The sequence below is a fragment of the Syngnathoides biaculeatus genome, chromosome 8 (genome assembly GCF_019802595.1).
Source record: "Syngnathoides biaculeatus isolate LvHL_M chromosome 8, ASM1980259v1, whole genome shotgun sequence".
Taxonomy (NCBI): Eukaryota; Metazoa; Chordata; class Actinopteri; order Syngnathiformes; family Syngnathidae; genus Syngnathoides; species Syngnathoides biaculeatus.
In genome coordinates, this window is record NC_084647.1 from 17,487,861 (window position 1) to 17,510,334 (window position 22,474).

The following is a 22,474-nucleotide window of genomic DNA, read 5'->3' on the forward strand; positions in this document are numbered from 1 at the left end:
GGTACTTTCACATTTTATTGCGTATTCATACAAAATAAACATGTATTTAATTACAATTCCACCCCACCATCGGCGATATGGAATTCTGGTGAATTTGTGTACAAATTATTTTCATATTCAATATCCTGACCTTGTGCTCACACCTTGTTCCCATATGAACCTGAGAAACAGCTGTAAAAATGTCAGCGCTAACGCTGAGAAGTCAGTGAAATGGAGAGATGTTGTGTAGTAAGTGGTCGTGCTCGAGCAGCAGGAGGTATAGAGGCACAGTTTCGCTGATGATTAGCGGATTCTCTCGTAGAACAGGAGGTAGGCTTGGCTACTTTGCACTCTGCTCTCGCTGACCGGCTGCACGCTGGTGTCGCTAATGTGGAACCACGATCCTCCAGGTGGTTCTCCTAAACACGTGGACGTAGGTTCCATAAGTTTTTAGTCACCAAGTACATATATGAAAACGCATACCAAAAAAATGATGTATTTTTTCCTTCGTCATTAACTAATTTACCATTATAGTATGTTCGTAACGTTAGCAAAGCTATGGGGAACATGCTAAACATGACACAGCGTAAACTATACTAAATTACATTTCAGAGTTTGTAGTTTTTACTTTTACATAAGTAACTGGAGTTGAATGAGCACTTCTACGTCAACCAGCCTTTTTACACAATTTAAAGGTCAAGTGTCATCCTTATAAACATTTGAAAATGGATATTGAAATGAAAAATACATAAAACAATATTCACTTCAATGTCCATACAAAAAAATAAATCAGTGATTCGACATACAAGAGGTCGCCATATTGGCTGCATCTTCTGTCCGTGATGTCACACTGGGACATTCGCCATTGAAAACACGCTGTGGCCCCTACTATGGACACGCCCCTTCAGACACAGAAGCTCTTTTCAAAGAAGAGAACGTCTCACAATTGAGTGAAGTGTCCAGGGCGATATTACTCTATTGTTTCCAGCCATATTTAGATGATATGCGGATTACTTCTGACAACAGACTCCCAAACAGTATGTATGAGCCAGGCCGGCTTGGCCGGAGGCTCGTCCGCGCATCTACTATGAGACAAGGAAGCTTTTTTTCAAAGAAGAGAACATCTCACAATCGAGTGAAGTGTCCCGGGCAATATTACCCTATTGTTTTGAACCATATTTAGATGATATGCGGATCACTTCTAACTAACAACAGACTCCCAGACAGTATTTATGCCGAAGCCGTCCTCGTCCCATGAGGCACGACGCGGCAGCCTTCGCCGGCAAACCCGACGCGGAAGCCGTCCGACGTGCACATCGACACATTTAGCATACGTACGCGGATCTTTTGTTACGTTATGAGAGACGGATTATGTGGTCCCCCTGAAACTTTTTTTTAGTAGCTGTATACACACCTACCTGTCATTTGGAACCCACAAAGCTCTCGTCCTTTGCACTCGTGCAATCCATTTTTCACCACGAACCGGGTCTCTTGCAAACTTATGAAGGTTAAATCCATCCTCTCGAGTGTTCAAGCAATATCCAGCAATGCAACAAGTCGTCATTTTGGCTAACACGAAGGAACAACGAGCCATCTTCCCACATGTAAAACTAGAAGATACAAACGAGTCCGCTTGAGCGCACTACTGCTTCCAATGTCACTTCCTGCTTCTTGTCGAAAACAAATCCCTCGAGAAGATTTTCATGGTGGGAGTTGCAAAAAGCCATATACGTCAAAATCATGTTTTGTGGTGAAAAAACGGATGGGTCCATACCGGCTGCTGTATTTTCATTAATAACATACTAAAAATCATCCATTTCATGACACTTGAACTTTAAGGACCACCTTTCATCTTTATAAATTCTGCGACTCGCTCCTACCTTCAAGTCTGTTGAACGATTTGGAACGCTGGGGCCGTACTTTCACGAACGCAGTGTAGTGACCGGACCTCATGGTGCCACTGTGCTCCACGATGCCGTACAGGCTGTACAGAATTTGACGTTCTCCTTCTGCCACGTTCTACATGGAGGAAAATAGAAATGTCAACTATGATGAGTGTTTGAGGGGGAAAAAAAGTACAAAGGTATCAAAAAATACTGTGACACTTTTTTGGCCGAGTTTAAGATGAGATGTGATAAAACGTCTACATTGACTTTTTAATTGCTTGTGTAAAAATAGTTGGGGTCTTTGGAATATGTGCCCACCCGTCAAGTGAGAAATTAAACAACCACAAACTGTGAGCATGCAAGCCTGTTTCAATTTTGATTAAATTCCACAACAACCTGCTCATGATATGGCACCTATGATGGGAGAAGATCCAAAGCCACTTTCAAGCGATGGCGTATATCTGCGCACTAGTCTACGTTGTCTGAAACTCTATCATACACACAGACACCCACATCCCCACAGGTGTGGAACCTCCGCTATCATGTCAAAGCAAAAAGGTAAGCAGAGCTGCATTCATGCATTACTGCACAGCATTCTGGGCGTGTTCATGCACCACATACACACAATGTAGTGTGCCGAGTGCTGGTAAAAGCAGAAGACACACTAGTCACAAGACTCAGGCCCCGTCCCCATCGTTATGGTAACAAAAGCCAGTCTTGACATTGGTTCATCAGTTTTAGGAGCTGGGTAGATAGTCGCTCATTGCAAGACAGGGCTGGCCCCTAAAAAGAGGCTAATTTCAGTGACAAGAAATGAAAACACACCACAGACAAAGAATAATTACAGAAGAAAATCGTTATTATCAGACAACACAGAAGGCTAAACATTTTTTTTTTTTTATTTTACAGTTGAACATCAAGCTGGTCACATTCACCCTGGAACATTTCCGGTTTACCGAACGCAAAAATATAACAGGAGGGTTAATAGGGATGTTGAGCTCCCTTCTACCGAACAAACAAAATTCCTGAAGCTAAATCATATTTACCTTACTCTTGAGGGCGCAGAAGGGGGCCAGATCCAGCATCAGAGGGAAGGGAACATGTCGGTTCACCTTACAAATACTGTAGCCGTTCTGGAGAAAGCAGAAGGCCGAACGAATCTGTTACGCTACAGTCAAGACGGGGAAATGTATGAATGTGGATTTTAGTCCCTCTCGCTGTGTCACCTGCTGAAATCTCTTCAGGTGAAGAGTGAGCACTGGTGGCGGGGAGGAGATCAACATCTGCTTCGAGGCATCTGTGTACACGTTCTTCTTGGATCCTACCCACAGAAATTTAAAGAGGACATATTATGGGAAATTGTCTTTTTCACAGTTGGGTCAGTGAAGCAAGCACCTGCCCGACTAACAAGTGCGGAAGTCCACAAGTGAGTTCATCTCTTCTGAGCTGCTCAGTTCCAAAGAAGCGAGCCATTGTGAATTGCTTGTTTAGCTATTTGTGACATTGAAAGTTCACAAAAATTTCCATCCGTGCATCCCACATACCTGCAGATTTGTCCTTGCTCGCCTGGCGTTTGGTGCAGGTGACGCAGAGCAGGCTGTTGTTCTCGCTCAGGGTCTCCTCCTCCGTAAAGTGAAAAAGACACGACTCGACGGTGCAGTCCTGCTGGTCGGGAGAAGGCCTGCGGGCCAGAGTCTGGAAGGCCAGCTCCGGGTCCCGGTTGACGATCATGTATTCCTTGGCCTCTTCCTCTTGCGGGTCGTCCACGTTCTCCACGGACGTTTCCGCCACGTCCGAGTCGATGAAGGCGTCGTTCAAGTTGATTTTCTCCATTTCGTTCACCAGCGAAAAGTCGGCGTCGTCCAAGAAGCCATCCGTGGAGCGCCGCGTTTCCGAGAAGGTGCCGAGGCGACTGCAGGCTGAAGGCGACTGAGAGTTGTTGACGGAGTCTCCTTTGTCGTCCTCCTTGTCGGGAACGTCGAGGGAAATCGGGTTGCCTTCGGAGACGCTGTTCGGCGCAGAATCCCCTTCTTGCGACTCAGCGAGTTCTTTCTTGATTTCTTGGTTTAGAGATGTAAGACTGTTGAAACTAACTCTGCTCTCCAGTTTCTGTTGCCTCTTTTGATACTGCAATCAATAAAATAAATCAAGGAATGCTCAGTCTAACGAAGGTTCTCCAACCTCCAAGGGGTTTTCCAAAAATGACAATCTGACCCTAACCCTGTATTGATTACAGTTATCAAGCCAATTGCGTTCCTCACCTTGGCTTGTTTCTTGGCCTGCTTCTTGGCTTTCTTCTGCTGGTACTTGCTCCCAGCGGGAAATTCTTCGCTCTGACTTTCCGGGCCGTCCTCGCTCGTGTGGCTGCTTTTCTGCACCTCTTTTTTCTGGTTCCTCTTCCTGTAAGCCTGCAGGAAGCGACAGACCAACAAAACATGTCAAGATAAACTTAAGCCGCAGCAAAATGCCAGGTTCACACATTTGATAGAAAAAGTCAAATTTAAGCCTTTTTTGGAGGACCTTACAGCTGTGGTAATTTCACTGTAATGACAATACAGTGGGGCTTTGAATTAATCTTTTATCAAAATAAAGATGTTATGAGATGATAAAAAAACAATTGCACATAAAAAATAACACTAAAATGTTATTCATATAAAATTTTTGCTTTTTTTTAAATAAACATCCATTGAACTTAACTTCCAAGAAATTTCTGAAAATGTAAAGGAATGATAAAGTATAATAATTATCCCTAATTTTTGACTTGTGAAAAAGCAAAAAAGATTTATCTTTGACATTATACCTTTAGTGACAGTATTTCTATTTGTCCAAATGTTAAAAAAAAAAAAAAAAAAATAGATTAGGGAGCTCAGTATTTTTTCCAAACTTCTGACATTATGACATTTTAAATGATCCAAAGAACTTTAACAATAATGTGGAAATTCTGTGAATGAAAACAAAATGAAAAAAACAAAACACAAAAGCTTTACCTGATCAGAAACTGGAAGAGAAAGGTCCAGAAACATCTCAGTGACCACAGACACCTGCAAGAGCAATAGAAGGGGCTGGTTAAAATTACATATTTTTTAGTGATGGCAGTGAATGAGTTGAAAAAAAAAATACCGTACTGCACATACCGTTTTGCACCGCTGACACATGATTGTGCTCGTCATCTCACCGCCAAAAACCTGGTCCACAAAATTCTTCGGCAACCCATTTTTCTCGTACTCTGCATATCGTCCAGATAAATCACACATTGAAAGCAACAATTATAACGGGAAAAAGAAATTAACAGCAACAATTCCAACCTACCTTTGATGACGGATTTTAGCTCCTCCCCATCTGCGACTTTTCCCGATCGTTTGAGTGCCTCTGTGATCGCTGAGCTCACCCTCTGAAGACACGAAATCAATTCATTTCACCAGCAAGTCAAAAGGGGGTTAACTTCGTTTTACGCTTACAATAATGCGTCAGGCTCAACTGCAATGTGGCTTCTTGGTTTACTTATTTACTATCATGAATGTAGTATGCAGTAGTTAACTTATCTTTTTTTAATGTTATTTTAAAAACAAATGCTGCATGTGTTATGTGTAGGTGTATATTTCCAGTATTTGGTATCTTGAAATTGGATGGCATGAGTATGCGCATTACTGTATTGCCTTGCTAAAATAGTGCCTCACTAGTTCCATTCATATATTTCTGTTGTTTTTGTTCCAAGATTAAAATAATTACATAATTTTCTATTTGAGGACGGCATGTGATAGGGGTATTTTAAGTCTTGTGAAACAAATGTTTTTTAATTCCGTCATTATTACCGTAATTTCTGGCCTGTAAACCGCAACTTTTTTCCACACGCTTTCAACCCGGTGGCTTATGCAGTGATGCGGTTAATTTGTGCATTTTTTCTAACGGCCGCAAGGGGGCACTTGAGTGGAAAAGGTAAGAGTGAGACCGGTGATTTTTATCGGTATGTTTTTTTTTTTTTTTTAAACCAGGTGTTAGCGCTGCGTTAGCATTAGCGCTCTGCTAGCGTGTTGCTGACTGCTGCGTCTCATTGATTTTTACCTGTATTTTTTTTTAAACCGGCCCTGTTAGCACCATGCTAGCGTTAGCGCAACGATAGCGTGTTTCTGGTGTTATTGCCGTGTCAGAGTTTTTTTTTTTTTTACCGGAATGTTTTTTTTTTTTTTTTTTTTAAACCAGCCCTGTTTGTGGTACCATGTTGTTGCTATGTTAAGGTAAGCTAAGGTATTAAAACTTTGAAAACTCTGTGTACAGTCTTTGTAAATATCTCATGCTTCGATGTGGGCACATGTGGCTTTTACACAGGTGCGTGTATGAACCAAATGGTACTTCCTTTACAAATGTACTAAGTGAGGTTTATTATCTGGTGCGATCTGTAGGCCGGAAATTACGGTACGTATTTCCTATACATTCTATACTCGCAAATGCTTTTGTATTCAAAAACATTTAAAATATGTTTAAAAAGTATTTCAATGTGTTTAGTGTTTGCTAAAGCTTAAACTACAAAAAAAAAAAAAACAGAATTTTCACCTATCACAGGTTACTGTAAAATTGATGGTTGTTTAAATCATGTTTGCCAGGTGACACAGGAAGGCGCTTGCAATTTAAATCAAATTAATTGACACAAATTTCACACAGGGTTCGCACGCGTCCCTAAAAGTCCCTAAAAACCCCTAAATTTTCAAAGGTGCATTTAGGGGCTCCTAAAAGTCCTTAAAATCCGCGAAAACCGGTCAAGCCCCTAAAAAGGCCTTAAATTATAAAAAAAATCAAAGGGAGGACCTCTACTGCCAAAATTCTCCCCCCAAAAATATTATCTTTTATTTAAAAAAAAATAGCGATCTGTCTGGCATCTAAAACAGCCGGAAATTGTCAACGGAAGTCACCGTGTTCACAACGAGTCGCCATCTTGTCGTTGATATTCCATTGTTCGTTTCCATGAGTCGGCATTTCACTTTGTCTTCGTTACGTCTTTCATTGATCCAACTTGTATCATGGGGAAGTGCATTTTTCAAGATGCTTGGGTTGAAAGTAAGGAGTTTGGAAGCTGGGTTCGTCGAGATGCAAAAGATGGGCACATGTTTTACTGCCATCTGTGCAAGCAGAGCTACCAGCTAGGAAAGATGGGCGTCAAAACGCTGGAGTCGCACCGGAAAAAAAGGAGACACGCTGAATTGGCGAAGACTCTCATCTTCCGTTGGTATGAATCTGTTTCTAAAATATAAAGATAGTGAAGCATCAACTTCAGGCAGTGGTACTAGCAGTGCATGCGCACCTACAGTTGTCCAGCCATCGACTTCAACCAGCCAGAAGTCAGGCTCTTTGAACGTAGTTCAATACACGAAGGCGGACTCGTTAAAGGCAGAGATCGTGTGGACTTTAAAAGTGATCTGCAGCCATTACAGTTACAAATATTGTGAAAATAATTCGAAAGTGTTTGCAGTCATGTTCCCAGACAGTGACATTGCTAAAAACTACCACTGTGGGGAAAGGAAGACTTCGTACCTGGCTACATTTGGCATCGCTGCCCACTTTTCATCTCTACTGCCTCAAAATCAAAAAAGCCAGAATAGAGACTGACATATCTACACTTATTGAGAAGGATGACAGGCTGTGTGAGCAGGCAGAAGAAAAGAGGAAGCTGAGGTTTATCACCGAGCCCAATGCACTCAGAGGCAGAGCAAAGGACAAGAGAGCCTCTTTGGCACCTCTGCAGCAGCAAATAGAGGAGGCACTGGATAGGCTCAAGGAGCTAGCGTAGGGGTGCTGAGACTGACATCAGTAGAAGACATTTGTGTATATAGTTGCAATTGTAGTTAGAATCAGTTTTTCTGTATACTGTTATGTGAAGACGTTGGCAATGGTCATATCAATGAGAACTACCACAAGGGGTGACAGGTGATCACTGTCACAGGTACTGAGGTACTGGAACCTTTGATGAACCAAGAACAGCCGATGGCACCATTGGGTGAGTCTTTTTTCCTTACTCTTGATTTCCCACGATGGCCCTACATTTTTCGTGTTGGCCCTAATTTTTTTCCGTTTCAGCCCTACATTTTTCGTGTCAGCCTCTAAGAATGGCCCTAAAAAGCCCTAAAATTTTTGGGTCCGACTGAGTATGAACCCTGTCACAACCTCTCGGTCATTTTCGCATCTTACTGGCCACCTATTGCATACCTTGCTCTCTTCAGCTCTCATCCCGTCCAGCAGGTACCGCAGCAGCTCCTGGCTGTCTTGCTGCTGAAATCCCTTGAACCTGGCAGCCCTGCACACGTGAGACAAAGCCGTGACACGACACGATTATCTCAAGTCCGGGCGGTGACTTCTACCTCAGTGGCGGTGCTCACTTTTTACAAACTTGCGTGAACAGCTCCTGCGGCGTCACCACCCCCTTCTTTGACTCCTGAATTTCATTGAGGAGTTGATTCATTGCCAGAGTTAGTGAGCCAGGTCGATCCAGTTCTGCTACAATAGCCTCCTGTTCTCACAAAAAAAAAGAAAATAAATAAAAGTTAGCATTGGCAATGTTAACCCTTAAAGTATTCAATTGGGACACTTAATTTTTCTTTTCCAGTTTTTATTTCCAAGCCATTATGGCTGTGTTGAATACTGTGTTCCCTTGAAAAATTTGGGGGAGAAGCTATGTTTAGTTATTCACTTAAAAAGGCTCAGGCTAAAGCCATAACTAACATAAATATATTGCTTTGGAGTCATGTAGTGGCACCTTTGGTGCCTTGTAAGTGATAGTGAATGAGTAGCTTCATTTAGTCTGGCCATAACGTTCCCTTGAGGCATCTAAATCTAATTATAAACCTTTAAGAGGGGTCAATTACTTAAGATCTTCACAATGCATGACAGGGCTCTGCCCCCCCCCCCCCCCTCATCACAACTACATATCGCGAGTGAGCACTCTTGCTCAAATTTGTCAGAGCTGTATGAACTTTGTAATGTAAAATATTTCATTTTCCCCAAGATGACAAATCTGCACAAAAAAGACATTTTGTCCTTAGCAAGAAAAAATGTCCAGTTGAAAACAATCCCCCAAAATTTTATCCCACATAATACAGACGGCGGCACGGTGGGTCAACTGGAAAGCATTGGCCTCACAGTTCTGAGGTATTGGGTTCAATTCCCTCCTGTGTGGAGTTTGCATGTTCTCCCCCGTGCCTGCGTGGATTTTCTCTGAGCACTCCGGTTTCCTCCCACATCCCAAAAATATGCAACATTAATTGAACACTCTTAATTGCCCCAAGGTGTGAATGTGAGTGCGGCTATTTGTCACTATGTGCCCTGCGATTGGCTGGCAACCAGTTCAGGGTGTACCCTGCCCGTTGACAGCTCAGATAGGCTCCATCACTCCTGCAACCCTCGTGAGGATAAGCAAAGAACGAAGAAAATGGATGGATGGATGGGTTTTTTTTTCAAGTGTTAGTTTTTGAGTTTTTTTTTTTTTTTAAGGGTTGTCCATAAGATGGTGCTAGTTTCTTCCCTGATACTTTAAGACTTTACAAGACTTTAGTTGGCCACTTACTGTTAGGTACATGGGTGGATAGTCCACACCTTCCACAGTATAAATAAATGTAATAAACCGTTGTAAGCCCCAAAAATGTAATCAATATGCAATATGTGCATTTTAGGCTGATGAGGTTTGCGATTCAGTATTTTTTGTGAGGACTCTTATTGGCCAAGTATATTCAAGATAGTGTTAACTTTGAGTGATTGTTTTATATTTTGAGTGATTGTTTTATATTTAGATTCTCTATATTGTATTATTGATGCGCGTTTAAGAAATTCTCATTCATTACTAGGAGAGTTGCATTCATGGCAATGACTGTGTACTAACCTCTCCAAAAATTAAGGCAGTGGTATTGCAAAACTTTGTAATGCTTCAAAGAATGAATTACAGTATGATTTAATACTAACATTACAACAATGCACATGAATAAAGTTTTTTTTAATTGAGGTATCAAATGTTTTATCGCCACTGACCGTTTTCCTGTGGTTATTTACAACTGATGGATGCATTTGATCAATCATCCAACAATGAGTATACTGTGAAGATTTCAGGTTCATGTCAGTCAGTCAGGAGGAAATAAGTGCCTGGGTGCTGTTCCTGCTGTGCGTGGCTTGTCCTCTAAGGAGTCAATAAAGTTTGACTTTTATTAAACTTTTTTTTTCTTTTTTAAACAGACTAGGAACGATGTATGTATTATTACACTGTTACAACTGAATTTGTGTGTGAATATTATTTGAAGGTGAAACCCTCTCATGAATGAATGTTAATGTTAGCTAGCGCATCAGGCTTTCCATTGACTGTGAGCATAAGATGGAATTTTTAAAGTTAAAATGTCCCGTCTTTACACATACAATGTATGCAATTATTTTTGTTGTGTGTTCAGTTTTTCAGGAAAATCCAATTTAGTCATCAAATACCTTAAAACACGTTCAGGGAGCGCAGAAGAAGATGCGTTTACATGCTTGCTGCAAGGTGCGTTCATGGTACACTTACAACGCAAGAAATTGCATTGACAACCCGCGCTTTGGGAGTTTTTCAATTATTATCCATCCATCCATCCATCCATTTTCTTAGATAATCACTAGCTGTCATCATTAGCATTAGATCGCTAGTGATTATCCATCCAATTTCTTTTCCACTTATCCTCACGATTGTCGCGAAGAGTGCTGGAGCCTATCCCAGCTTTCAACGGGAAGGAGTCGAGGCACACTCTGAACTGGTTGCCAGCCAATCGGAGGGCACATAGAGACAAACAGCCGCACTCCCAATCACACCTACGTCCAATTAATGTTGCATGTTTTTGTCATTTGGGAGGAAACCGGAGTGCCCGGAGAAAACTCACGCAGGAACGGGGAGAACATCCAAACTCCACACAGGCGGGTCCGGGGTTGAACCCAGGACCTCAGTTTTTTCAATTGTTTTTTTTATGATTGTGAAAAGCCAAAATCAATTTCAGGATTAAATTTAGCCCTATGCATCATTTGTCTTCCTGTCTCAGATGGACCAGCATTTATAGGTCGTCTGTGGCCCGACAGCGCCGTACTGGCCCCAGGCCATTGGGGGTCTGTTACTGTCAAACCCTGAAGTAGAAAAAGGCCTAAAAAATGTCCCTCATTCGCCCATCTCAAAGCCCAATATAAAATAGCACAAATCACTGATTTTATGGGAATTTTCCTTTTGTGGAAGCTACCGATTTTTGTCCTTGGGAGAGTCGGTATGGTCTCTTGTGTGTAAATCAGTCATGTGGTCAGCATCTTTGTCCAGGCTGCTCAAACAGTGACCCATTTCAGGGCATAACATTAACAAGGATCAAATACATATTTGAGGTACTTTAGATGTGAATAAGTTGTAGTCATGTGATAGTCACGCACCAGTGCAGAAGAAGAAGCAGGTTTGACGCTGACGGTCGTCCTGTCATCTATCACCTTGTTGAGCGTCTGTCTTAACATCTGCGTCTGCGAAAGGTTCTGCAAAGAGAATTGAGAAAATATTTACGGGTGCTGGGAAACCTTTGTCTTTTTTTTTGCAGTCTTTTAAAGCTCACCTGGATGACTGCGTTAAAGAAACAAGTATTTCCCAGGTTGCTCAGCCCCCGCACCGGAACGCCACTGCTGTCTTCCGTTGGGCCGCTGGAGTTTGGCAACTTGGACGCAGACTCATTCTTGGCGGTCTTCCTCTCGCTTCTCTGGTTTTTAATGTTCTCCTTGTCTTTGTCTTCTTCAGTCTTGAAAGTGATGCTTTTCGGACGCACCTCCGACACGCTGTCTTCTGTGACGCCACGGCAGAAGAAAGCCAGGGATACCAAAGAGGGATAATGACAATTATGCTGAACTATAGAACGGTAAACGGAGTGTATTGCAACATGGGGGGAGGAGGAGACAGCATTCCATAATGGATTGTGTGGGGCATTAGCAGTTCCGGCATATTTTACTCTTACTTTTCTGTGTTTTTTTTACAGGCTCCAACTGTGTCTTCTTTTTTATGTTGTTGACCAGCTGAGCCAGCTGACTGCTCCCGGAGTACCTCACCTCATCGTCACATTCGTAGCACCTGAATGGAGGGCGGGAGAAAGAGGTCCAAGGGATTAGATCAGAGATGCCCAGAGTTTTTTACCCCAAGATCTACTTTTTATGCAGCCAGCCTCTCGCGAACTGGGGGGGATGATGATGATGATGCTCCCAAACCGTTTTAAGGTTAATGTTATGTCGCCTTCTATATTTAAAATACAGAATTAGCTTTATGAGCGCTGTATTGTCTGTGCTTTCATCCTGGATCAGGCTGCGCCAACGTGGAATTTTAAAATGACACACAATCTCATCCTGCAATTTCTGCTTTGGCTTCAGACCAGATCTTTCCCACTCGGAAAAGAGAAATTCTCATCCATTATAAAAAACTGCGTTGATGGGCTGCGTAAGTACTGTAACATTTATAATTATAAGTGTACGTCTTTAAGAGCGGGGATGGGGGGTAGGTGTAAGGTAAACTAGGAAAAAAGAGAGTGTGGCGGAGCAGCGGTCATTCGAGAAAGTTCCGTGTGCTGCCTAAAAGAAACCAGTGGCTTCTTCTTTTCATTTTTTTACAGTATGTATGTGAATTGTGCCATTGGATGTAACAACCAGTCATCCCTCACTCATTGAATCACATTGCATTGCTTTGTGTTATACTTTAATTTTGCATTTGGATTGTTATTTTTTTTGCGTGCACAACGCAGAATATTGCGAGACTGCATCAGCGGTGCACAATAGGGCGCACGCAGTTTAGAGGGACCATTGGTTGACGTCTTTTTTTTTTTTGGCGCGCCGTCCCGCGATCGACCAAGACTGCCTCGGTGGATTGCGATCGACGCATTGAGCATTAGACGGTCTCAATTTGTACGTGGCACACTCACCAAACACTCCAGCTGTCCAAGCTGATCACCAGGCAATGCATATCGGAGCGCGGCGTTTCATAGTGCTTGATGGCATGTTGGTTCTCGGACCTTCGTCCGCACCCCTTTAGGGAAAGGTTGAAATTAAACACTCGGTTAGAAAATAAAAAATAAACACAGCAAGTCATACGAACTCACTCTATGGCCACATTTCATGCACATCCAGACTTCCACCACTGCGTCCTTCTCATCATCAGAGTCCACAGAATGGTCTGTGCTTATGTTCTCCTTATTATCGTCATTATTGCAATCCTGGCAACGTGTCCAGTCAAATATGCCAGAGATTGTCTTGAGAAGAGTCTGGTCTGTGCCTTTCCTAATGTGCCTGCAAACTGGACCTGTGATGATTAAAACAAAAAGAAAGTTAAATAATTGTCAAAAAGATCCTAATAAATACTGTACTTGATACCTGTGACTGTTATGAGCCCGTTATGAACATTTTATTTATCATATGCTATTGTGTAATGGAATGTTTTATGTACAGTGGTATGAAAAAAAAGTATTGGCGCCTGCTGAAAATCTCGAGATTTTTGCAGTTTACTCACTTATGATCATCAAACAAATGTAAATATCAGCCAAGATATAACCCAAGTGAATTTAAAATGCTGTTTTTAAATTTTTACATAAAGCCAAGCAACTTTGAATAGTTTGCCCCCTCCATAAAAAAATAAAAACAGCATTATGGTATACTCGACTGTCTTTAGTCAGGTCGGCACAGCAAATAAGAATCTGTTCTAAATTGCCTCACCTGGATTTACAAAAAAGGTTTAATGAAATAAAAAATGCATTTGAGTCAAGATGTAGCGCATGCTTACCTGTCATTTCAAACTCATCATGATCTCTGGAGCTCCTGTCCCTGGCTTTTTTCTTCCCCATGAGTCCCCTAGTTTTCGCTATGAGAGATGAAAACCACACATGACGTACATTTGTCGTAATATCGTTTAAAAACAAGCCAATTACGTATAGTTCAAAGTCGCATTGGTGGACGTCATGTCATAACGTATTAAAACTCCCTGCTTGAGGAGACTTACTTGACACACACACGGGCGAAACACGTCACTTCTACTTTCCTTTACTTTTTTTTCCCCCGCCAGATACCAACTTTAATAGCAAATGTCTCGTGGAACTACATTTGGAGGTTACATTATTACATATTTTGAGTAAAAAACTTCGCCCATTTGGCAAACTAAGAAAAAGAAAATCATTTTCATATCAGCGGTCAAGAAACGGAACCTAAATGTGAACCGTGTCGATTATTTCCACTGTCCGGTGTCTATGCGCTTCCGGTGCGTCGCTTAAAATGTTCCATCGTGAGCATGTTAAGCTAAGAAAAGAAACTAACGAGTCTACTGGGCCCACACCTTTTTGTCCAGTTATTACTTAGTCGTATTATTGAAGGTCACGTTGAAACTCATTGAACGAGTTTGGGCACGTTTAAAAAAAAAAAATAATGAAAAATTGTCCGGTGGGTGTTTTTTTTTTTTTTTTTTTTTTTTTTGCGGTGCGTTGTCTAAAAGGCTCCGGGCGTGCCCGCAAGCTAATCTTTAGCATTCGGTGCTTTCGGCCATTTCGGGATCATTATCATAATTCCAGTTTTGGCATACTAGAATTAAATACAGCGAGTATTTATCACAAAAAAAAATCATCCGGTGTGAACGCAGTTCGATGCGTTGAAAAAAAAAAACATTCCGGTGGTACCAGCTAGTCAAGCGTGCCCGGCTCGGATAAGCAAATGCGCGAGATGGTGCCTCGCCTAAAATGTTCCGGGTGGAAGTGCACATTTGTGCGGTCTTCAACGTGGCCGTGTAGAAAGAAAGTTTCATCAACCGACAGAAAAAATTGGGGGGGGGGACAATGACACACTTTTAAATGAGTACATAATAAAGTACATATCTCAGCATGTCGTGCCGGGAATGGGCAGAAGCTCAACTGGCGGAGCTCGAGCTGCTGTCCAGCATGTTCCCCACGCACGAAGAACTGGAGATCGTAGATCAACTTGCCCTGGCCGAGCTCCGAGACTACGCCGACGCCGAGGGGTCGTCGCCGGCGTCCACCGACGGCCCACCGGTATCACCTCCCACATCCAGACCCCAGTTCGTCATCAAGCAGAGGCTGGAAGATGACACAGGAGTCGCTGAGGGGGTAAACAATGTGGAAAGGGACGCAATCTGTCAATTGGAATTTATTAGTATGCAATATGATTATTATTATGTCTCTATTTTTAAAAATCCGTCATTTAATGTAATGTTTACAGGTGGAGTTCATTCTCTCCTGCACGTATCCACCCGAGTATCCCAGTGTGGTCCCGGAGATAACAGTTCGGTAGGAATGTCATTACAAATTAAATACATACTTGGGTTATTTTATATACTTTAGAGATAGTGTAAGTCAACTACAGTGGTATCAGCATCGGGCAATTACCAAACATTATACATGTAAAAATGTATGCATAAAAATACAGTCATTGCAATTGATTATTGAATATTTAATTGGATACAAATTAGTTTGCAGTCTTTTCCGAATTTCTGTTTATTCACCGATTATTGTGGTTGTAATAATATTGATAATTTTGATTTGTTTAATGAAAAAAAAAGAAAATAAAGAACAACAGGGACATTTAAAACGTTATTTTCACCAATCATTTTTAAAACAGTTACTGATTAATGTAAAGGAAGGGTTGGTAGTTTTTGATATATACATAAACTTCTGAGTCTGCGTCAGGGTCAACTGCAAATGGACGTCAATTGCAGGTTGTTCATCCCACAGCAAGCAAATAATCATTTTTGTAATAGATCAAAGTGAGGATTATGGTTTCCCGTGCATTGATGACTCAGTAACAGGTTTATCTTTAAGATGTGAAAAATATGAAAATGTTATTTTAAGCAGACTGCTTTCCATGTTTTTTTAAACACTTTTAATCATGAAAGTTGCCTTGTGTATGAAATGCTGTATAAATACATTTGGGTAAAAAACAGAATTTATTTTATGACCACTAAGATGGACATTGCAGAATTTTTAAAGCACTCACTTACTTTTTTTTTTTTTACCAAATTTATTTGTGTGCGTAAATGTGTGTCTATATTTTGGACGAAGCTGTAGTGGACTGAGCCGTGGCCAGCAGACGCAGCTCCACGCCGGACTCAACGCGCACCTCGCCGACGCGTGCCCGGGTGAAGTCTGCGTTCTGTCGGCGGTGGAGTGGCTGAAGGAGAACTTGCGCGCATACGTAGACAAAAGCTCCTCTGCGCCTCCTCCTCCCCTGACGGACGCGGCCTCGCCACTGCGGCGGCAGGCGTTCAGTCGCCTGTGGATCTACAGCCACCACATCTACAACAGCACCAAGAGGAAGAACATCTTGGAGTGGGCCAAGGAGCTCGGACTGTCGGGATTCAGCATGCCCGGCAAGCCCGGGATTGTTTGTGTCGAAGGCGATCAGGAGGCCTGCGAGGAGTTCTGGTCCAGGTAACTTCGGCTTATGTTTAAAGAGACACTTGGGTTTTGAATTGTTTTCATTGCTTTTTGGGATTTTATCGGACTGGTAAATCCAAGAAATGAGAGCTTTGAATTTGGGGTCTCCGGCCTGGGTCCAGGTTTTAAACTGCAATCCAATTATCCACAATAGAGTACTATATTGCTTTCAATGTTAATCTCTCAGGGTGAGCCACTAAAACGCAGCCCCCTCCTCTAGACTCAAAGCCTTGACGTGGAAGCGGATCACGATCCGCCACCGAGAAGACGTTCCCCGGCACGACGTGCCGAGCGGCCCAAGCGTGGACTCCCTGCGCAAGTTCTGCGGGTTCGAGGAAGCGGCGTTCGACCCCTGTGGGAACCACATGGACCTGGGCCTGCTCTACCAGTTCTTGCGGGAAAAGGGCTGCGGCGACGTCTTCCAGATGTACTTCGGTGTGGAAGGGAGGGGCTAGTGGACCCCGCTGCTATATTTCCCACACACGGCGCCTTGTTTGTTTGCAAAGTATTGATCGGATGGTGAGCACAGCTTGATCGTACGACGCAGTGGAAATTGACCACACAGTTAGCAGAATTTGAAATCCCAGATTACGGTTTGCAGTTTTACCTCACAGTGAATGTTTCTGCTGAGATTTGAGGGAAAAATGGACAAGCAAATTCAAAATGCTACTCGTATTAGCCACGCAGGCCCCGCGGGAGCAGCTCGATTCACAAACGCTGCTGCTATGGCGACTATTGATTTGATCTGAAGAATTATAGATAAGAAACCCATTTTCTTTTCACGATAAGGTAGATCAATCGGGGACCGCACTCCAATTAAAAGCTGTGATTAATGATTGTGTCTCTTTCAAGATAAAAATCACGGATTAATTAGGGAAAGGGTTGCCAAATTACCCATTAGGATCGCATTTTAAAAGGAGAAAATTGCACAAATTAAGGTTTCAAGAATTTCAAACTAAGTTTATCTTCAGAGTTGGGTTTTCTGCTCAGGGGCCAGGTTTACAGTTAGGGTTTGAAATTTAGGCCTCAGGCCTGGTTCAGGATCTTACATGGTTTTTGGATTAGGTTAGGGTTAAAAACTGGTTAGGGTTTTTCAAATGACGTTCAAATTATTCTTCAAATTAAGTGACTTTCAACCGGATAATTTATAGAACCTCCTCGTGGAGAACCTTCTGGAAAAGCATCGTTTCTGTGTGCGTGCTCTCTTGTGGCCAGCAGGTGGCAATGTTTAACAAGCCGAACGCTTTCAAACGCAAAATCCAATCCGATCCAATAAACATGCAAAAAAAAAAAAAAAAAACCTTTGATAGACAATTTTTTTTAAAGATTCAAATGCGTTTTCACAGTTTCTGCCTCGCGAGTATATTTGGAGTCGGTGTCCACAGGCACATCGTTATTGACATTCTGTGTGCCTCCACTTGTTGTGCAGGTCATTAGCGATCCTGATCAATACTGCTCCATAATACCTTCATAGTGATCTCGATCAGTTACTGCTCCATAATACCCTCATAGCGTTCCTGATCAATACTGCTCCATAATACCTTCATCGCTAACTCATCGACGTGTGTTTTTGTTGCGAGCGACCCATCCGTTAGTCGATGTCACCGATTCCCCAGCAACCATTCAGTGATTCAATTTAATCCATCCATCCATGCATTTCCTGAGCTCCTGATCCTCACAGGGGTCACGGGAGTAATGGAGCCTGTCCAGCTTCTTTAAGCGGGAGACGGACAAGTCGCACTCACAATCACACCTACGGGCAATTTAGAGGGCCCAATCAATGCGTGTTTTTGGAATGTGGGAGGAAACCGGAGTTCCCGGAGAAAAGCCACAGGTACGGGGAAAACATGCCAACTCCACACAGGAGGCGGCTGGGATTTGAACCCCGGTTTTCAGAACTGTTAGGCCACCACTCAACAGCTGTCCGGCCGGGCCCCTACTCAATTTAATTGGGCCAAAAAATGATAATTTATGTACCAAAAAGAAGAGTATTTCTTTGTTATCTAGCTTTACCTGCGACATATCATGACAGGCAGAAAAATTAAAAGGTACTTGGACTCGCTGGCACAAGGTATAAAAGAACCTTTGTATCTATGTAAATAGGGACCTGCCATTCTTTCAGAAGAATAATAGCTTTGTTAGCGACTCAACGGGCCCAGTTTCTCACTGAATACATTGGTGAGTGATTTCTGAAGAGATAATCAGTATTTCCGGATGCAGTAATTTGAGACATTTTCGTTTGATGCCTTGAGAATTTTGTAATGTCAAATATGTGCCTTTGTGAGGTTAGCAGAGGACGCTAACAGTGTTGTACAGGCTAAGGTAATGACTTTCAGAGCAGGAATAGAAGTAGATTTAATTCATTTTTAGCGGCACAAAAGCCACATTGGACCTGGTTAGCTTCAAATTAAGCTACTTAAAAATGATGTGAGTATCTACAAATAAGTATCAGTATGACTAAAATTCAGTTATCTGTGGTCGAGTCACAATATTAACCAGGTAGCTAGTTTTTGAAACCTGAACCTTGCCAACAAAACATTGTATAGCAATCTGTCAGACTAGATTAAATTATAATAATAATGGTAATAATAATAATAAGATGTTTTTGGGCAAGCATTTGGTTTGAAATTAGGGTTTTATCCAATTGTTACAGTTTCAATTTAGGATTTTAATCCTGTTTTAGGGATCCGTACATCGCCCAAACTAGAGTTTTAAAACAGCGTTGAGTTTTGAAGGAAAGGTTATGATCTGTAATCAGGACAGTTGGTGTTGAAAGCCAACATTAGGGATTACGGTGCAAATTTAGGATTTCAAGCCTGTTTTGGGGTTTTAAACCTGGTTTAAGGCTTCCAGTTAGAGACTCAAGCATGATTTAGGGTCTCAAATTCGGATCTCAAAGAAGGATTAGATTTTCAAACAGGTTTTAAATCTGTTTTGGGGTTTCAAACCTGGTTTAGGATTTTAAACAGGGGTCATAGTTCAAAGTCAGCGTTTTAAACCACTTTCAAGGTTTCAAGTCCAGGTTGTGGCATCAAATGAGGGTTTTAAACAAGGATTTAAGGTTTCAAACAAGGTTGGAGTTTGAAATTCGGGGTTTCAAGCAGGCCTGCCTTTGAAGGCAGGATTAGGGGTTTAAAACTGGTTTACCAATATCAATGAAAATAAATAATAACAGTGTTAGCCTGTTAGCCACGGATTCATTCAAATTGTCTGGTGGGCAAAACACAGTCCAGAAATGATCAGCTGTATTTACCTTTTTAAAAACTTTCCAGCGCTCCCTTTCTGTGGTTTTCCCCATTTGTCCCGCCGTTGTAATATCGCCATTACAGTCATTGGGAGCGTCTTTGAAGATGCGTAGATAATGGGATGATCTCTCTGCTTAATGCAAGTAAATAGCTCAGCAAATGGCTGCAGGAAAGAAAAGCATCAGTCGTCCCTTTTTCTCCAGCCAAATCTTTTTTTTCCCTACCTCTTCATACGCCAAACTTCATTCATACACAATTTCCTGCTATTTTTCTTTGTTTTCAGCTGACAATAGCTCACTTCTGTAGGTTTATTGGAGCGCTGAGGCATATAATTGAATTAGTACGCTTGCACTATTTCAACACGGGGATTTCGTAGCGCGGCGCTCAGTCAGCGCTAAGCTAAGCTAATGTAAATAGCGTTGACAAAAACTAAGTAGATGAAGGGTTTGAAAAGTTCGACAGCAAAATTGATGATGTTTCAGCAAGTAAAGCACATCATTTGAAATCCTAATTCTTGTTTGAAAGTAAAAACTGTGCTAATTCTGATTTAGAACCCTAACCTTGCCTTTCACATCGCATCGGAAGCCTAAACCTGGCATCTATTACCTGGTTTGAAACACCTACATAGCCTCAAAACCCGAATTTGAAATTCGAGTTAAAGCCCTAAACATTGCGTTAAGGCCTAATTCTTAAGACTGACTTGAAAACATGAAGCGGTACCTGAACACTGATTTCAAACCTGCATTGAAAAGCTAATCTTTTATTAAAAACCTGTTTTGAACACCTAACTTACAACCATAATCTAGGTCTGAAACCCTAATATGGTCTTCACACTCTGACTTGGAACCCAGAACCATGGTTTGAAACCCTATTCTTGGCTTAAAAACCTTGGTCTTCAAAAGCCTTCTCAGCAACTCTGACTTGAAACTGTAATTCAAACCATGAACAGTTGTTTGAAAGCCTTATAACGGTTTCAAACACTACCCTTGTCTTAAATTCGTCACCCTATTTTGAAATTGCAATTAGGCCCTCTAACCTGAAACTTTAACCGTGAATCAAAACCCTAATTTGTAAGCCTTAACCTAAATTGAGACTATAGATCTGTCTTTGAACTATACCTCAAAACCCTAACGCTGTCTTCCAATCTTAATTTGAACAACAAACCATTGTTTGAAACACAAACACTGGCTTGAAATCCTCATTTGAAACCCTATCTTCGGCCTCAAAACCTAACTTCAAACCCAAATCCTGTCCCTGTCTTGAAGTTCAAATTTGAAGACCCCACCCTTATTGAAAGCCCTAACTTTAGCGTCAGAGCCTAATTAGAATCACAAAGCCTGATCTGAAAGGACAAAGCACATAATGGAAAGTTTCGACAAAGTCCTCCCAAGACAACTTGTAATTAAAAATCCGCGGCACTTTCCTGGCACTGTCTGGAAACCAGGTCCACGACCCGTCTTTGAGATTCCGGACCTTCTCTCGCCGGATGACCCCTCAAGGTGAACTCGCGTGCCGTGAATACTAAACACGGCGGGATTAAACATTTCCTCCCCTCTGGGCGACCATCTAATCATTTGTCTGTCGCCATCTTGCCGACTGACGTGGCAAAAAAAAAAACAAAAAAAAAACAAAAACAAGAGTCCAGCGAACGCAGCTCTGGAAACTAGTTGAGCAGTTACAACCCTACTGCTGCTTCTTTGTCTTTATACGCATTTATGGATGAGTTCATTATGTTATTTGACCACACTGTATCAAATCACTTTTCAAATCATTCTCTATCGTGTAATTGGAGTTTGCCATTGGCAACATTATCAAAAGTATTTTCCGCACTACAAGGCGCACCGCATTATAAGGCGCACCTTCAATGAATGGGCTATTTTAAAACTTTTTTTCATATATAAGGCGCATAGAATAGACGCTACAGTAGAGGCTGGGGTTACGTTATGCATCCATTAGATGGAGCTGCACTCAAGGCTCAATATTGATCCATATATAAGGCGCACCCGATTTTAAGGCGCACTGTCGGCTTTTGAGAAAATTAAAAGCTTTTAGGTGCGCCTTATAGTGCAGAAAATACGGTAATTGATAATTGGCGATTAGACTAAAGAATAAATTACAACCGTTGCTCTCATGCCAAATGGCCGTACAGGAAATCCAAACGACACCAAAGCACTGGCAACAGAACAAAAGTTGCCGCGTGTCTCCCGAGTAAGGTTAATTGAAAATTATTGTCTCATTAAAAGCCCCTGAATGCATCAAGTATCCAATAGTTGTTCATTTAGCTTGTTTATTGTTTTTTTGTGACCATGCCAGTATCATTGTCCCCCCTCACTCCTTGCTTATTCTAAAGACAGATTGATCCATGAAACGAGTCTTGTGATGTGACAAGATGAGCAGATTGTATAGAAAACAGATTCAATCCAAGTGCTTAGAAAAGCCACCCAAAAAAAAAGAAAAAAAATGTGAAATGGCATTTCGGGGGGGGGGGTGCAGCTCTGTTGTTTCAATTTCAACGGGAATTAATCTCAATCAAACAGATGCTCTGATATGCTATAGCTGTCATTTCATTGGAGGAGTATCAGTCTGGAGCTTGCTGATATTCCAACTTTAATTAAGTCTCTGGTGAATTCCACGTGGAGGAGCCACGAGTGCGCCAATCCAAACAGATGGCACATTATTTATTGCATACCTTATGCCACAGGTACTACTACCCCCCCCCCACCCCCTTGCCTCAAATGACTTCCCAAGACAACATTTCCCTTTATGTACTCTCTCCGGGGCGCGTGTGCACTTTCCGACTGTAGCCAAACACCGCGGGGGAGGTTTGTTTTAATTAGATCCCAAAAATACAATACAGAATAAATCAAACGGCAGACGTGTCGTCCCTGGGCGGACTATTTAAAGACGCGCAGTTGAGGATGAATGACTTTTG

The 22,474-nt window shown here is 42.0% G+C and overlaps 2 protein-coding genes and 1 long non-coding RNA gene across 6 annotated transcripts; 2 read left to right on the forward strand and 1 right to left on the reverse strand.

The window, feature by feature from the left end:
• Window position 1: 1 nt before the first annotated feature.
• On the reverse strand, window positions 2-14,958 carry usp16 (ubiquitin specific peptidase 16). 3 transcript variants are annotated; one of them, XM_061826877.1, is made up of 18 exons: window positions 14,830-14,958; window positions 13,645-13,722; window positions 12,968-13,167; window positions 12,791-12,894; window positions 11,840-11,952; window positions 11,447-11,670; window positions 11,274-11,369; window positions 8,234-8,364; window positions 8,064-8,151; window positions 5,175-5,256; window positions 5,000-5,091; window positions 4,853-4,906; window positions 4,127-4,273; window positions 3,410-3,992; window positions 3,092-3,186; window positions 2,912-2,998; window positions 1,860-1,998; window positions 2-398 (listed from the first exon to the last, which is right to left on the reverse strand). In XM_061826877.1, exons 2-18 carry the CDS (start codon window positions 13,703-13,705, stop codon window positions 283-285), a joined length of 2,412 nt encoding a protein of 803 aa, XP_061682861.1. In that variant the 5' UTR covers window positions 13,706-13,722; window positions 14,830-14,958; the 3' UTR covers window positions 2-282. The 3 variants fall into 3 exon arrangements, with proteins under 3 accessions (XP_061682861.1, XP_061682859.1, XP_061682858.1); XM_061826875.1 differs by lacking the exon at window positions 14,830-14,958 and adding an exon at window positions 14,191-14,690; XM_061826874.1 differs by lacking the exon at window positions 14,830-14,958 and adding an exon at window positions 13,861-14,002.
• LOC133504538 (uncharacterized) lies at window positions 2,010-3,851 on the forward strand. Its single transcript, XR_009796009.1, has 4 exons — window positions 2,010-2,423; window positions 3,110-3,291; window positions 3,416-3,596; window positions 3,711-3,851. It is a non-coding gene; the product is annotated as an uncharacterized LOC133504538 (long non-coding RNA).
• rwdd2b (RWD domain containing 2B) lies at window positions 13,882-17,592 on the forward strand. 2 transcript variants are annotated; one of them, XM_061826880.1, is made up of 5 exons: window positions 13,882-13,967; window positions 14,728-14,971; window positions 15,084-15,151; window positions 15,923-16,291; window positions 16,518-17,592. In XM_061826880.1, the coding sequence occupies exons 2-5, from the start codon at window positions 14,729-14,731 to the stop codon at window positions 16,750-16,752; spliced, it is 915 nt and encodes a 304-aa protein (XP_061682864.1). In that variant the 5' UTR covers window positions 13,882-13,967; window position 14,728; the 3' UTR covers window positions 16,753-17,592. The 2 variants fall into 2 exon arrangements, with proteins under 2 accessions (XP_061682864.1, XP_061682865.1); XM_061826881.1 differs by lacking the exon at window positions 13,882-13,967 and having other exon boundaries at window positions 14,716-14,971.
• The last annotated feature ends 4,882 nt before the right edge of the window (window positions 17,593-22,474 follow it).